Raw genomic sequence first — 17,748 nt, 5'->3', positions numbered from 1 at the left:
TTTATTTCACTGTAGACCGACCTCATGGACTCCCGGTTCCCCACATCGTAAAAACACTCGGATAGCGTTATTCTGGATCACACTGATTGGACAAAGTAACGAGGGGAAAGCACAAAACCATATCGAGGAATAGTACAAAGTACATGGGTGAATAAGGGAAAAATATAACAACCGTAAAATATTTGCAAGATATTTACTAATAATACACTCACAAAGAAATATTTTTCATAAATTGGAAAAAAAAACTGGGTGCATTTCCAAGTTTTGTTTTAAAGTAGAATCCAATTTTGTAAAAGGAGATGGCAATCCTGGTTTTCTAGCATGCTTTTTCAAGAGGGGGGGGGGCTAGGATCTTAGGCTTTTGCAAAATGTCAAGGTTGCTATAATTTACACCTTTTCATCAGAGGAATTATCCAGAGGATCATTTCAGGCGTTTGTTTCACAGATCGTATATCAAACAATAAGCTGTAACCAAAATGAGGCTAGATCCTCCTTTCAGGGGTTATCCGTCTTTTTTCCAAGGAAAATTCAAATATTTTTTTTTTAATTGAAAATACTGTACTAAAAAACTTATTTGCAGAATATAGATGGATAGCCCTAGAAAGATGATTAGGCTATGTCTATAAATTTTGGGCAAATTATAAATTTTGGGCAGCCAGGTTACTCTAAACAAAAAAATTAGTTTTAATCGTAAAAGTAGTAGTAGCTACAATACTTTGTTCGGTTATTCGTCAGGTTCAGGTTCTTTTAATAATAAAACAAATAACAAAAGGTCCAGTGCCCAGGTTCAAAATTTAATGGTGTGCAGTTTTTCTATAGATCCAACTTTCGTCAGGTTCCATGATCAACCGAAAACGGCGTCAGTGATAAGTTCTGCTTAGTTGGCTTGGGTAAGGCTGATGCCAATTGTAACCCTAACAATGGAGACAAAATCAATACATAGACTTTCGATCAGGCAGACCCATGTGTAGTAAATCGCAAATTTTCTATTTTGGTGCACTAATTTTTATGATTCCATCAAAATCTTTTATATGTCATTTAATAGTAATGATCATTCTCAAAAGATAATTTCTTATTCTTTAGTACAACATTATAAAAAAAAAACTTCATTTGGCTAAAAAAATCTGATACTTAATGAAATTATAAAAAAAGCCAGAAATAGTAAAAACTCACTGTATGAATAATGAAAGAAGTCAATCATCAATATACAAATACCTAGAACCAAATAAATAACTGCAGACATTAGATTTCGAAGATTCTCTTGATCAGACAAAATATAGATGAGGGTAAACATTCATATAATAAGGATATACAGCCTATTTTCGTGTTAACGACAAATTCAGTCTAAAAAGTGCCCAGTTAATGCGAAAATACTGGCCAAGGTCAAAAGCATTTCTGGTTTTCAGAACAGGAGAGTATTTCCAAAAAAAAACCATTGTCAGAAGGAACCATTACTGGTATAGGCATATCTTTAACAGAAAATATATGCCAATTCTTTCTATAAAAAAAAAAAAAAAAAAAATTAGATAATGAACTTGCGCTTGAGATACTATTGGCAAATACAGATGAATGTTATGGTGACCAAGAGGAGCAACAACCCAACGAGCTGTTTTAGATTTCCAAGGACCCCTTATCTGACGAAAGGTAAAACCAGGTTCTAGGCTGCAGCGAAGACGATGGTTAACTAGGAATAAACACTACGAAAGCACGAAAACACTAGCTCGGTATTTTGAAAATGCCTTATTTTGTCAAAAAATAGGCCCGTAAAAAGATCTTAAAAACAAATAGATTTTAGAATCTATAGTTCCTTGATAAAACATACAGATGGCAGTATATGTTCTTATATCAAACACATACAAGGAAATTGACGTCTGTAGACTTCAAACTCTGCAAATTCTCTTGGTTCAATAGAAATTTACATGACAGTATTGTAATCCCATATCAATAACCTTAAATCCAAAAAGACACACAGATTTAAATTTTGAAGCAATTATTGCAGTATATATTCCTATATTAAGAATACACAAAGACTCAAAGCCAAAAAAATCTAATCAGCAAACCTTGGATCCTGCAAATTTTCTTTTTAGATAAAAATACAGATTGCATTCCTATACTGAAGATGTACAATGACCTTACAGCCAAATTGACATCCATAGACCTTAGATTCTACAAATTTTTACGTCGAATAAAAATATAGCTGTGAGATGGAGATGTTCTGCGGATGAAGGATGCACATATTGCCTAAGATCGTCTTTTTCGGCCAACCGTCTAGGGATGAACGAAGATTAGCATGTCTCAAATGAGGTGGGGCGATGTCGAAAGTAAAGATTTAAGGGAAATGGGAACTTCTTGGGAGGGTGTAAAGAGTGAGGCTTTGAATACATTGGGATAGAGGAGGGGCGTGTGTGAATTTGCTGGCCACAGGCACCCAGATGGCGCAGTGAGTTGTCACTAGTAGTAGTATATTAAGGAGTTCAATGACCTTCAGTTCAAATAGAGACCTACAGACCTTGGGGCATATAGACCCCAAATAAAGTTATTTTAGGTAATCAACTTACATGAACCTTTCTTTTGTGCTTGAAAAACGCAAGTGGGGATGAACATAGAAGAGTTTACAAGCGACGAAGACGAATATTATAGTAGAACATTCCTCTTAACATTATGACACTAACTATCCAAATTTATGAATAGTTTCTTTTAGAAATTTATTTTACAGATGTTAAGGACGGGTTATGGCACATGAGAAACATATGTCATTTCTAGTCCCTTAATAAAACCTTATGGACGTTTGGAGTTTAGTTTAGTATCATTAATCAATGTTGGTTACGTCTCGCCGCCATCTATACACATATCCATATTCTTATGCAGATAGGCAGCATATTTGGTATTTGTACTATTGCGCGCGCGCAAAAAAAAAAAAAAAAAAAAAAAATGAATCTACGCTCAGTAAAAAGAAAAGAAAAGAATCATTAAGAATATTTTGTCAGCATGGGGCTAGGCGTGTACAGCGCTAGGAAAAAAAAAAAATCTAAAACATTATATATATATATATATATATATATATATATATATATATATATATATATATATATATATATATATATATATATATATATATATATATATATATATATATATATATATATGACTGCTACATTTATTTCTCAAGATTTCTTTCTTTGTCTTAAAAGACTATGTAATAACTCTGACGTGATGAATAAATCTACTATGGGAAAAACAAAGCGTCGGTTACTTAAGTTCAATGAAATTTAGTATTCTAGCTTATAGGGGATTTTAAGCAAAAATCGCAAACAAAGATCAACTTAACAGCCTTTAAATGAGTTAGTTACTCTATGTCATTGGGACTGTAAGAATAGAATTGGGAATATTTTTTTAGGGGGGAGGGGGAATAACTGCACTAGAATAAAAGTGTTCTATCTTCCAATGTACTACTATTTAAAATACCTTGATATTTTTTAGAATGGTCAGAGTTCAATATCAGATAGAAGGAAAAGTGAGGCTTTTTGGGATATGTAACTCAATATTAACCAATCTTGTTTTTACCAATAAAAACATAATCAACTTTGGAATCACCTAGAGATGTCACATATTTCCAAAGGAATTGCTACTTAACAATAAATTTCACATCAGACAAATGTCTGCAACACAGACGTCTGCTAACTTAACAAAAAGCCAGAAACAGAAGATAGAATACTTATTCTGTCTGTTTTTCAGCTCTATTAGGTAGGATAGGCGTTGTTTTCTTTCTTTTTAGTGTAAACCAGCTTAACTGAATAAAAGAATTGAAGAAGTTCTAATTTGATTCTACTATAAGCATGATGATTATAGCAAGTCCTAATCTTGATAGAACTCTCCACAACTTTATACAACCCTCCGATTTCGGGCATTAGGCCTTAAGGGAGGTATATGACGTAGTATGCACTTTTAATTTTTGAATTTGTTATCCAGCTGTTGAAAAAAGCTACCTATCTATAAAAATTGTCACTGGGTATGTACTGGTTGATTATATTCACTTCTATGGACAATTTTTGGAAATAAAAATTAGCATAGGTGTTCACTACTAGGTTGGCGTCACCGAAGTCGAATTGTAAAAGTACTAATTAGCTGACTAACTGCAGCTGATTAGCTGACTCAATTATTAGACTCGACTAATTAGCTGACTCGAAATAATTTGAACTGACTCAACTAATTAGCTGACTCAGCTAGTAGTGTGAGGATGAGCGCTAATCAGCTGATTAACAGTACATGATTAATCAGCTGATAACAGTACATGAAAAGGGACATACCATTCCCAGACTCTGAGAGACCTGTCATCTGAAGTTGTTACAAAACGTTGGTTTTCATCAATAAATGCTAGGTCATCCACATAACCTAAATTCCTAATATATTCTTGGGTAATTTCACCTGTCTTTACGTCCCACTGAAAAAAAAGAAAGATTAATTACAGTTAAAAAAAAAATCAATCAAACTCTATTTCGCACAAAAAAATCACATAACAAAATATATACATAAAAAATAAATGAATATGGATAGAAACAGTCCTAGGCTAGTGGTTAGGGTGTTAAACTTGAAATCCTGAGTAAAGGGATTCAAGTTCTGGTGTTGCCGGTCATTTGGCTTTAAACGTTAGTTAAATATGCGATTCTGTAAGCTCAACACAGGAAGCGTCAAATGATTTGCTCCCAGCCACACAATACACTCCCGGCCAAAAGCAGCAAATCATAAGATCGGTACCTGAGATACGTAGATCATGCAAAAAAGATCAAAAGCTTAGATGGATAAACATACTTGATTTTGGCAAACGACGGAAGAGAATACCGCACAAATACCGTTAGGTAGAGATGAGAAACTCTGCCTGACGCATGACCTTGGTTCAAAATTATCAATGGATTAGTTTACAAAGCCCAATTTGGAATTATAAAGGCAACATCGACAGTTTTCTGAAACTTAAGAAGTCAAAAATTAGCAAAATGGAAGTGGATAGAAATGTGGCAGTTTAGCAGAAGTAACGAGTAACACAAAGCAAAAGCCTAATAGACAGATTTCTAACCAAAGACATTACCTGTAATTATTTGAGTTTTGGCGATAAACAATTGTTTGAGTTTTGGCATGACATTGGTTCAAAAATATCAATGGATTAGTTTACAAAGCCCAAGGAATATTGGAATTGTAAAGGCAACATTGACAGTCAAGAAGCTCTTTGGCTTCACTGACCAACCATCCGTCTCAAGTGACAAACACAAAATTGTCTTACCCGGGTTTCCAAACTGAGCAATCTGAGTAGCGGTTCTTAATATTGGAGCAATATCTCTAACAGTGTTGACTGTTGAAGAAAACTTACAGAGTGACTTGAAAAGCTCAATATGATCAATATCTAGGAGTGCTCCTCTCCCTTTTAGATTAGATTAAGATTAGATTAATTTTATTTCAAACATGTATACAAAACATTTTGCTGCACCTGCTAAGAAAGCCCCGAGGGGCTTGTTGGCAGCAGGTGGCAGTCATCTCTACTCTACATATTACTACATACAAAGATTCTACTTATGACACTCACGCATTATTACTATACTTTTGCATCATTACCATACTATTCTTTTGCAAGGAAGAATCTCTTAACAACAGCCTTGAAGGAAGCCAAGTGACTCGAATTTCTTATTTCAATTGGAATAATATCCCATACAGAGGGGGCAAAATTTCTAATCACGAAAGAAGCTCTAGCCGTATTTCTAAATGGGTGTACCAGATTTGATGCCCCTCTTGTATCATGGCTATGAAGATCACAATTAATGGAGAAAATTTTTTCGAAAGAAGAGGGAAGTACATTATTAATAAATTTATGTGTGAAAATACTAACTTGGTAGTCTCTTGTTTTTGAAATATCAAAAAGTTGATTCTTAGTATAAAGTTCATCAATATTATGAGTAAATAAAGTTTTAGGTGATAAAAGTTTAACGGCTTTATTTTGGATTTTTTTATAACATGATACAAAATTACTAGCCCATAAAGAGCAACCATAGCAAATATACGAGTAAAAAATAGCAAACTATAGTAACCGAAGAATTTTATAGGATACTAGGTTTTTAACTCGGCGAAGCACACCTAGAGATCTGGAAAACTTTGAAGCTATAATATTTGAATGTGTTTTCCATGATAGATTTTCATCAATCATAAGACCTAAATACTTTGTTACCTTTACTCTTTTTATTTGATTTCCGTTTATTATTAATTCTAAATTAGTTTCAATACTAGATATCCGAGAAAATAGAACGTAGTTAGTTTTATTATAATTTAATGTCAAAAGATTGAAATCTGCCCACTCAATAAACTCGGTCATTGCCTTTATCATTTTATCAAAAAGTAGATCAACTGATGGAGCAGCTACAAGTAAAAGAGTATCGTCTGCAAAAAGGATTATACCAGCCTCTGACAAATAATACTTAATCCGATCTATAAATATTAAAAATAAAAGAGGACCTAGTATAGAGCCCTGGGGTACTCCGCAAGTTATCGTACTAGCTTCAGAAGTAAAACACCCATTCACCACAACCTGCTTTCGGTCACTTAAATAAGATTCAAACCAAGACAAACTCTTTCCGGTAACACCGATTTTTTCCAGCTCAATCGTATCAAAAGCCTTTTTCAAATCCAGGAATAAAGCAGCTGGAATCAGACCCGCTTCAAACGACGTATTTACCCAGTCAACAAGTTTAATGGTTGCCATTTCTGTGGACATTTTTTTTCTAAAACCAAATTGAGTATTTATAAGAATTGTATTATTTTCAACGTAATCAGTTAGCCTGGATCCTATCACCTTTTCATATATTTTTGAAAAAAAGGGAGGATAGAAATGGGTCTTTTGTTTGAAGGGTCATCTCTCTTACCTCCTTTGTGCAATGGTATTATTTTAGCCACCTTCAAAACTTCCGGGAAAATTCCTTTTTCCATAGACTTATTAATCAAATTACATACAACTGGTGTTATAACTGATTTAACTGATTTAGCAATCTTAAGAGAAATCCCGTCTACGCCACTTGAGTTTGATTGGATTCTACTGATAATTGTACTCACTTCACTTATGCTACAAGCATTAAAAACCAGCTGATTTTCTACTGGAATTTCCGACTGAACTATTTTGGGAGGCCGCTTAATTCTTTTCCGAGCATCGTCACAAAGTTTCGCTCCCTCACTAGAAAAATAATCACATAAATAATTCGCAATATCATTTGGGGTAGTCAAATTCCCCCTCTCTGTTTGTAATTTATTAATAATTTCTATTTTACCCTTTTGACCCAGGAGTGAATTTACTGTTTTCCATGTTTTTTTCATATCACATTTATGCTTCATAAATTCATTTTGTAAATACACTTTTTCAGCTTTCCGTTTTAATCCGTTTAAAGTATTCCGGTAATTTTTAAACTGCTGAAAATTAATGACAGATGGTTCACCTAGGTATATTTTATACAATTCATTTTTCCGACTTATAGAATTTAGAATGCCCTGTGTAATCCATGGTTTCTTTGGGAATTTCGTACTACCTCTTTTAAGTCTTCTTAGAGGACACGTATCATTCAATATCTTTGTAAATATTGCAACAAAAATATCATACGCAACCGACTGGTTATCTTCTTCAAAAACTGCAGTAAAATCTGCATCATCCATTTCTCTCTCAAATTTTTTTAAATTATCTTTTCTTAAATCACGAAAATACGTTTTATTTAATTGACCACTCTTATTTATAATGCTGTAAGATTTTTTTATTTTACTAAGAAGAAAGAGATGGTCGGATCCATCCGTGAGTAGAACATCGGCATACGAACTTTCAAGCAGCTTTCCATCCACAAATATATTATCTATAAGAGTCGCAGACTTATCAGTTACTCGTGTAGGAATAGTTACCATGGGGTACTGGAATGATGAAATCATAGAGTTAAGAAAATCTAGGCGGCTTGTACTTTTAAGGAGGTCAATATTGAAATCTCCCATTACTACTTTATATTTATGATCATTACTAAATTTCTCCATTAAATGCTCCATTTCCTCAATAAAAACTTCCTCATAAAATGACGGTGTCTTATAAACTAAACCAACAACTACATTTTTATCAGATTTATCTTCTATTTCAATAAAAAGAGTCTCAAGTCTTCCTTCAAGCCAAAGTGAGAGATCCTCCCTTCCCAATACGAAACTCCTTCCTTTATCAACAAAGCCAGACCGCCTCGCTCCATAGCCTGTCGTTCTTTTCTTTCACTAACATATCCTGGAAACTGGAAATCCCACACTGAAAAATTATCCCTATTTGATACAAACGTCTCACATAGTCCTTTTACTAACGGTGTTTCTTGCATATCACTTAATATGTTACACAGTGTAGGGTACGCAGTCCTAAGGCCTTGGCAATTCCAAAATGCAAAAATAATATCTTCTTTGACCGACCATTTCTTCAGCGACTGACTATCCAAAAAATTACTAGCTTTCATTGCTTGAGTATTATTTCCTTCACTTAAACTATCATTTGCAATAGGGGTGGATAATAATTGGTCAACAGACAGCCGATTACTTTCTAAGTCTAAAAGCCTGTCGGTCATACTATTCATGATAATACTCTAGTATGCTCAATAGTGCGAACTCTTTGATATCTTAATGACGAAACAAACAAAAAAGTTTTTGACACGAGATTAGCGAAACAAAGCAGCCAACCCCAAATAAACGAAAGAACTGAAGATGGATTCAACATGTCAGTACTGGTCACTGATCAGGTCATTCAGTGACCTAATTTTCAAGATGGCTGAACTGTTTTCCGGTTTGGCTAGCACACGGCCACCATCAGTCCAAACATTCCGAGCTCCAAATTTGTCGCGTGCCAGATTCAGCAGTTGCTTACGTTTTGGCGTTAAATACTCAGATATAAATACTTTCGATTGGGCGAGCTTCTTTTTGTTCATGAACACGCGCTTTGCACACTCAGATGAATGAAAAGTGACGAGAACGGGCGGGATAACATTTTCGGCTGATCTAACTCGAGTATGTAAGCGCTCAGTTGACTTGATGTCATTAGCAAGCACACGGATCTCCATCTTAGCATTGAATAGCTCTAGAACGCTATTGGGCAGCGTTTCTCCACCTATCTGAGACAGTCCATGGATTAGAAGAACGTTCGATCTTCTTTCCTGTTCCAAATCGTCGTTGCGGTATTCTAGAATTTCGATGCGATTTTCTAGCGCCGTTATTTGAGCTTGAAACCCCTTGAGCATCTTTTCAATATTTACAAATTTTGAACTGTAATCGAGACTTATTGCATCATAGATCTCGGTAACAATAGTGTTAATTGCTTGTTCACTGATCACGCCTTTGTCGCCTGAACATTTCTCAATCACCTGTTTGTGAATATCCTGACGAAGATTTTCTTTCAATTTGGCAATTTCACTCTGCGCGTTTACTAGGATAGACGAGAGTGAAGATACACTGCTTGTCGAAGCAGCACCAGCAATTCCCATTATTTCTTGATACACATCCGGAAATGTGGCTAGTTCAGTAAAAGCACCTTGAACTCCTTTCGACTTTTTCTTTGAAGCTTCGGGGAAATTTTCTTTGAACGGCAAAATGAATCCCTCACAAAGTGATGCTTTTTGTTGTGATCCGTAGCAAAATACTTGATAAGATTTTCCCTTCTTCGATGCAGTTATACCACTATTCGAACAGGCCACAAAGGGTAGCCGTAGAATTTGCCAAACGCAACGTCATTAACACTGTAAGACATCGCAAACTTGATAATGTCTAATTTCCTGAGCTTCCAACAAAACGGGAAGTGCGGGACCCGGTACACCTGTCCCCAGCAGTTTAAGTACAAAAGTACGGCCGGTACAACTACGGCTCTTCTGTACCGTTCCCGCTCTCTTCTGCAGTTGGAGAGCTCGACAAATTAAATTTTTTTTCGCCTAAATAGGTTGATGTGGCAACACTGCTGGCTGATTAGATTGCGTTGCCTGATTTTGATAAATTCTAAATGTCCAAACTTTTAATTAACAGATATCTGTTAAGGAAAAAATAATTTCAAATTACTTGTAAAGAATAAGAGTCCGTAAATTTCCACTTGATTAAGCACAATTTATTTTATTTTCCTGTTCAGCCTATAAATTCAGTTTTTGAGAACAGAAGCTACAGCACTGCCAAATAAACCAAAGCAAGAAGAAACAAATATGATGTTTGAAACACCATAAGCTAGGAAAAAAGAAATAATATATCGTATATCATTTTCCTACAACTAATTCCTATATTTCCCACGAGGTATGACGGCATTTTAAATCTTTACTTTTCTGATTTTTTTTAAAAATTGGCATTAAATTTATTCCTTCTATCTGACATTTTACCAAAGGAAAACCAATAAACCTTATGATAAATTAAAAATATAAGCTTAAAATATAAAAATTACAAAGATATAAAATAAAAAGGGAATTAAACATCATTTATGGTCATTACAGCAAATACAATAAACCGTTGCACCTATAAAGTACATGCAACCTTACACTAATACATACCATTTGTCTATACAGCCCAGTTTCAGAGTTCCCAGTAAACTTATGCTACAATTTTTGAAACATGATGACAGTGTCTTTTTGACTGCTTGTTTTCCCAATATTTAAGTAGAAAGCATAAGACCAGGATTGTTAAAGCCTGAATAATAACTCGTATGTTTTGATGTTAGATTTTACTCTCCACGATACAAATACTATGAAAATTTGGAACTAGCTTTAAGCCCGTGATTAAGTGAACTTGAAAACATCAAGCTTCAAAATTAAAGTTAGGTTAGCCTTCTATCTTTTCATTCTCTAGAGACCGTCGATTGTCAAAACTTCAAATAGCACCAATTATCTAGTCTTGTGAAAGGTTTTGATAGACAGCTTCCTTTGGCGAGATGCTTCAGCCAAGAAATAGTAATATATTTGGCTGCATCTTGCAAAGCTTGGTTACCGACCAAGGGAGAAGAGAAAATGAGCAAAAGAGCACTATCATTCTCAAGTACAAGATGCCCATGTATATGAAACTGTGACGGCATGCATAGAGTGCATTTTAAAATTTATTGTTTTTTCCACTTTTTTTTCCTAGGTATAGGCTATTTAAAATACCTCAGTTGATTAATTTGAAACTAAACACCAAACTTAGCTGAAAGCTTTCTTCGAGGATTCTTAGAAAACCAAAGTTTTCTTACGAATTAAATTAAAAACTGAAAGTAAGGAGTGACATTAATATTTAAAACGAACAGAAATTACTTTGTATATGAAAGGGACTGCTTCCTCGTGAATGCTCTGCTCTTTACGCTAAAGTTTTTCCTGTTTTAAAAATAGAGTTAAGAGAAAGAGTTGGACTTTAGCGTGAAGAGCGGGGCATTGATAAGGAAGCAGCCCCTTTCATATATGAAGTAATTTCTGTTCGTTTTATGTTTTAATGTCACTCCTTACTTTAAGTTAAAAACACTTGTTTTTATTTTATTTAATTTCTGAACGTTTTTGAAGCAATACATGTTTTGATTTATGCTCTCCCCAGACAAATAATTAAAACGAAATTTGCATATATTTTTTTTTTGCTAAATGGCTTTCTCATAGTTTTGATCAAATGATTTTGAGAAAAAAAGAAGCGGGGAAGGAGGTCTAGTTGCCCTCCAATTTTTTGGTTACTTAAAAAGGCAACTAGAACTTTAATTTTTTTACGAATGATATATGTAACTTACAAATTAGCTTACGTAACAAACTTCTGTATTCTCATATTTTTATTACATAAATGAGGGGGTTTACCCCTTGTCAGTACCAGTTAAAAAAACCCACCCACCTACACAAGAAAAAAGCCAGTTTTAACTAGGCTAATAACATAGTTTTTAAGTCTATTTTAGTGCAACCTACCTATGAACATAAAATCAAGCTCAATAACTCACCACACTGGTACACAAAAGTGGTGTCTTCATCTTAGATCTATCTGGACATACTCCATGATTAGCTATAATTGAAACTTCTGCCTTCTTTCCGAGTTAACTTGAGACGAACGTACAAAATGTAAAAGTTGCTAAAAGTCAACTTTTCATTAACTTTCAGTCAACTTTTACAAATCGAACGCTAAAAGTTAACTCGGAATCGCAAATAAAACGTCAGAATGCTGGTTTCAGTCAACTTGAAAAGTGAATCAAACGCAATTCTGGCGTTCGAGGGGATAGTCCCAGTGACCTCTGACGTCAAAGTTGCGTTTGATTCACTTTTCTAGTTGACTGAAACCAGCATTCTAACGTTTTATTTGCAATTATGAGTTAACTTTTAGCGTTCGATTTGTAAAAGTAGACTGAAAGTTAATGAAAAGTTGACTTTTAACCTGCCATGGGAAATTGATCGTAAGATATTTAAGACAGCAATTGATACCTTAAAGAAGAGAAATATTGTTTAATAAAAATTAAAGCTTGAAGAAGTCAATTTTTAAAGGGACGCGATTTATCCATAGTTTTTGATTGTGCAGAAGAGAGCGGGAATGAGTAGGAAGAGCCGTATTGGTACCGGCCGGCCTAGTGCCTTAAACTGCTGGGGACAGGTAGCTCAGGTATTCGTACTTCCCACAATCAATAACAGTGTATTATTGTTCATAATCGTATATATCCATTGTTTGCAGATTGGAGGAAAATAGCGCTTCCAGTAGCTAGTTTTTCTAGAGAAGATGTCAAAGAGGTGAAAGGACTTGTTGTTAGTCCATATACCTCCCTACAATTTTTGGAACTGGAACTGGTCTTCAGATGCCAGATGGATCCAAGATGAAGTCACCACTTTTGTGTACCAGTCTGGTGAGTTATTGAGCTTGATTTTATGTTGTTGGGTAGGTTGCACTAAAATAGACTTAAAAACTATGTTATTGGCCTAGTTAAAACTGGCTTTTTTCTTGTGTAGGTGGGTGGTTTTTTTCTTTTACTGGGTGGGTGGGATAGGTAGATAATAAAATGGTTAAGAAAAATCTTATAAAGTTATTGCAATATTAGTTAAAGTTACTACTAAGCTACTTGAGCAATTATTTCAGAGCTGGTTATCCTAATACAATTTGTGTGGCCAGAAGTTTAATTGTTAGATGGCAGATTATGATTTTCATATGTCTTCTTTTAGTCATTCCATTCAAGATGCTTTGGATATTTTTTTTTATTGTGATAGATTGTCTTAATGCTCTGAAAAGGGAAAATGTTTCAATTGCATAGGATAGGAAAATTACAGTAGGCTAATCAATTTAAAGTCCTAAATTAGCAAGGGAAGTGTTTACTTCACTAAAAAATAACTTGTATACAGTGATTTTTTTAAAATTCACTGTATAATTGGAGTTCTTTGAACTCCAATTATACAGCCCTGTTTTTGGCCCCCTTTAGCCTGTATCCAGTTCCTGATTGCCCATTTAGCCTAAATTTCATTTTTCCTGTTACTCATTTCTTGTCAATATTACTAAGGGTTCATAGTTAAGCTCTTGAGAAGTCATTGTTAAACAACATGTGCTTATGTAGCCTATATATAGCTTGTTGCTACTTATTCTTCTCTGGGTATACAATGCTTGTGGTAAAAGCCAAGAGAAGGACCTGTAGGCCTATAGAAGAAAACCTGTTAAAAAAGGTGACTCTTTATTATTTACATAATAATTATAGCTAATATGTTCTATATGCAACCCTGCTCTACTTTAGCCCCAACCCTCCTAATATGGAAATCTAAAGCTGAAATTACATATTTCCTATTGATTCTGCAAATCCATCCCTCAGCCCTAGTACCTGAGAATTGAAGCAACTGTGGCAAAAGAAAAACAAGTAGGCTAAAAGGTGGCAGAATACATTGAAAATATATAATTTGGGCTATATATTTGCAAATTAGGCAGGTTGGGAGTAATTTTTTTTTGTTTACATTTTGACTTACAAATAAAGTGAATATACCACTTGATGCCTTTTTGTATGTTCTTTACAAGTATAATAATTGCTTATATTGCTAATTCAAACTTAAGCACTTTTTGACCTAAGCTAACAAATTTTCAAGAGCTCAAAAAGCACTTAAATTTGAACTTGCAATTGAAGCACTTGTTATGTTTGTAAAGAACACAAAACAAGGCATCAAGGGGTATGTTCACTTTATAAGTCAAATATATGAACAACAAAAAAATTACCAATTATTAGCATAGAGTTGCATAATTTTCTCCTGGGTATGTAGGCTAAATGGGAGGTCACTTACACTTAATCCTGTCCCTACTGTTTTTACTTGGTTGGAAGAAAAATCCAAAGAAAGTTCCTATTGAAAAGGAAAGAGCCCAAAAGTGAGATTGAATTTGTCATAGCTTGGAGGTTTGCCCCTTCAGTCTGTTTAAAGAAAACAGATTCATAACTGAAGCTTTGTTAATTTCAATCTTAAGGGTGACCTACATTTGTGACACTTCATTAAATGGTTGTAAAGGGATACTTTTATTTATTTGTCTTTTTTTCTACATGATTGTTTTTTTTTAATCTTTAAATTCATATACATTTCTTAAAAATTAATTAGTCACACCACAGTTCCATTTGCAAGTTTTTACCTACTTTGTAACCCCTGGTCTCAAAATTGCATATAAATTTATTGAAGCTAGGAAACATAGAACTCCTGTCTGTTATTCCTAAGGCAATAACTCCTGTCTGTTAACACTAAATTCCTAAGGCAATGGCAATTAAAACAAAACAGTGAAGATTAACTTTAAAATACTTGATAATACATAAATATAACAGTCACAAAGAAAAACCATTTGCAAAATTTTACTTTTGTGCTCAGTTGCCAACCTGAGCAATTGTCTCAAATTTTAAACCTTGCAAAACATTCACAAGCCATTTCTTATGACCTACACTATTGTCAATACATCAACAATTCATTGAAAAGGGAGGCCCACCTTGCTGGCATTCTTTCCTTTGTACTTATATTTAATGGGATTAAGAGAAAGCATCTATGGCTAAGTTAAAAGCCCAGTAAAGAACCAGGTGGTCCTTTAGCCAGGAAGCTAGGGACCAGTTATCCTATGCTTTTGCAAGCCCTTCCTGCTTACTGACCCTAGATTTCTCTAGGTAACCTTTCAAGGTTGGGCCAGTTCTGGCTCAACCTACATAGTCACATCACTGACCTTTGTCCCAAACCAAATAAACTGGTAATGCCAGGAATGAAACCTGTGCCCTTTGGACAAAGTATTATCAACCTAGAGTGCCAGCCACTTAAGCAGGAACACAAACATAACCAGAAAAAAAAATTATTTGAAAAAAGAAAATATTGGAAGAAAAACAACTCAAGTCATAGTTCCTACCATTTTTCACTGCTGTCCCATAAAGAATATCTATTTTATTTAGACAAATTAATTTTGAGACATGTATCAACAAAACTCCCATCAGGGGTTGTATTTACTTAAAATACAAATAGCAATATGAATGCTAAGTTTGGGATATTCTAGTCTTGAAATAATAATAAAAGAAAAATTATATGTTCTATTTGTTTTCCACCAGCTCACTTGAGCAAAATCATTTGTGACAAAAATATACCCATGGTTGGCTTAGAATCCCTTTAAAATGCTTTAAACAGAAGGAATTTTAAAAACAATTATACTGATCAGCAAGAAGAATATTAAAATAACTCTCTAAACTTGGCACTTTAAGACAATTTTTAGCTGTGCAAATGCAAAACTTTAATAGTGTCCTAATGTATTCTAAAAAAAAAAAAATAATATTAAAATGTGTCAGTTGTATTTTGATAGAAACTGCCTCAAAAACTTTTAGTTAAAATATATGAAATGAAGGGCCAGGCATTCCTCTACATTTTATGCAACATTTAAAAAGAAAAACAATTCAAATTTGTTATTTCACAAAAGAAGATTGATTTTTAAAAAAAATGTATTTTTAACAGAAAGCAACTGACATGAATGAGATGAAATAAAACAGAAATTCATTCAGAATAAATAATATCAGCCATATATTTAACCTACAATCAGGTGGCATAAAATATTATTTCTAAATTTAGAAAAACCCAGTGTTATTGCTTAAAGTTCTGTTATATCAACAGGAATTGTCTTTTCAGAACCAAGGCCAGAGAGAAAGAAACTGATAACCAAAAATTGATGTAGCCGAAATTTCAGGACCCTCTAGAGGAGAAAGAAGTGGAGGTAGGTACTTTAAACACTTTCCTGGGACATACTTTGGTTAATTTATAGCAAACAGTATTACTGGCTTTTGTATAAAGTGAATATACCACTTGATGTGTTTTTTTATGCTCTTTACATATATAATAATTGCTTCTATTGGAAATTCAGATTTAAGCACTTTTTGACCTCTTAAAAATGACCTAAATATGGGGTATAAAAAAGGCTTAAAATATTTGTCTCTGGCTCTAAAACACTGGACTCAAACTTACCATTTCATTATGAATCCATTTTTTTAATGTTACATTATCCACAAGCAGTGATTTTCCACAATTAAATTGGACAAATAAATTTTTATCAATGTTATGGTGCTTTCTTCTTCCTTGACAGCAAATTTTAAATAAAAGCATGCGTTTTTGGTCAAAATATCAAAGCTGGCTATTACAAATGCCAGTTATGCTGTTTGCTGTTAATTTAACTATATTAAATGCAGTAATGGTTAGTTTACATATTTAATATATGCTATGCTTTACCCCCACCCCCCTGATGTGCAAATACATAGCCCAAATTTGTTTCTAAACTATTACAGATTTGTGATTTCAAATATCTTATCATTTTGTAAAAAATGACCAAAAACGCATGCTTTAATTGAAATTTCTGTTACAAGGAAGAAGAAAACGCCATAACATTCAGTGTTTGTGGATAATATATCATTAAAAAAATGGATTTATAATGAAACAGTAAGTTTGAGTCCAATGTTATAAAGTTTGAGACCAATGTTTTAAGCCTTTTTATACTCCAATTTAGGTCCTTTTTAAGAGGTCAAAAAGTGCTTAAAATATGAATTTCTGGTAGAAGCAATTATTATATTTGTAAAGAGCATAAAAAAACGCATCAAGTGGTATATTCATTTTATACAAAAACCAGTATTACTGTTTGCTATAAATTTACCCATACTCTAGCCTCTAGACACATCCCTGAAAGTTTCATTTTCCTAACCTAACCTCTTTCAAAGATAGCCAAAAGTAGCTAAAGTAAAATTTTAGGTAAAATTCTAGTTAATTGACTTCTTGCTATCTCAGAAAGGGTTTAGGTTAGGAAAATGAAACTTTCAGGGATGAATCTACAGACTAAAGTATGTCCTGGGAAGGTATTTTGAAGAAACTACCTCTACTCCTTCTCCCTCTAGAGGGCCATGACCTTTGATGACCTTTAAAAATATGTGTGTTATGAAAGTGAAACCTTGCAAAATAGATCTTCTGCTTAATTGAAGTACAACAAAATTGTTTTCAGCTTCATAACTTTGCTCAATTCCACTTTATAAGGTTTTAAAGATATGCAAATACATTTCCTAAATTAAAAAAAAAAGATTGATATGGCTCAAAATTCTACTCAAATAACAGGAATTGTATTTTCAGAACTAAAGGCAGAGAAAAAGCAACTACTAACTGAAAATTAAGGTAAAATGTTGTTTTGTCAAAATTTCTATAGGTATAGACCTGTCATGAAGGCAAATTTCAGGGCCCTCTAGAGGGAGAAGGATTGGAGATGGGTACTTTAAAATACCTTCCTGGGACACACTTCAGCCTGTAG

The 17,748-nt window shown here is 33.8% G+C and overlaps 1 protein-coding gene across 4 annotated transcripts in view; it reads right to left on the bottom strand.

Annotated features, from left to right (window-relative positions):
- Nucleotides 1-17,748, bottom strand: part of LOC136031969 (vacuolar protein sorting-associated protein 26-like) — a 123,762-nt gene that overhangs the window by 105,493 nt on the left and 521 nt on the right. For 3 of the 4 annotated variants that reach the window (XR_010618620.1, XM_065711984.1, XM_065711987.1), the window contains exon 2: nt 4,308-4,967. Coding sequence is in view for 2 of the 4 variants with exons in the window: in XM_065711984.1 (XP_065568056.1) it covers nt 4,308-4,335 (28 nt within the window). In the remaining 2 variants the exon portion in view is untranslated. Of the gene's footprint in view, nt 1-731; nt 915-4,307; nt 4,968-17,748 lie in introns of those variants that run through there. The other variant, XR_010618622.1, reaches the window with a different exon arrangement.

This window comes from Artemia franciscana, chromosome 10, assembly GCF_032884065.1.
Source record: "Artemia franciscana chromosome 10, ASM3288406v1, whole genome shotgun sequence".
In the NCBI taxonomy this organism is placed as follows: Eukaryota; Metazoa; Arthropoda; class Branchiopoda; order Anostraca; family Artemiidae; genus Artemia; species Artemia franciscana.
This window is presented reverse-complemented; position numbering and strand designations above follow the sequence as displayed.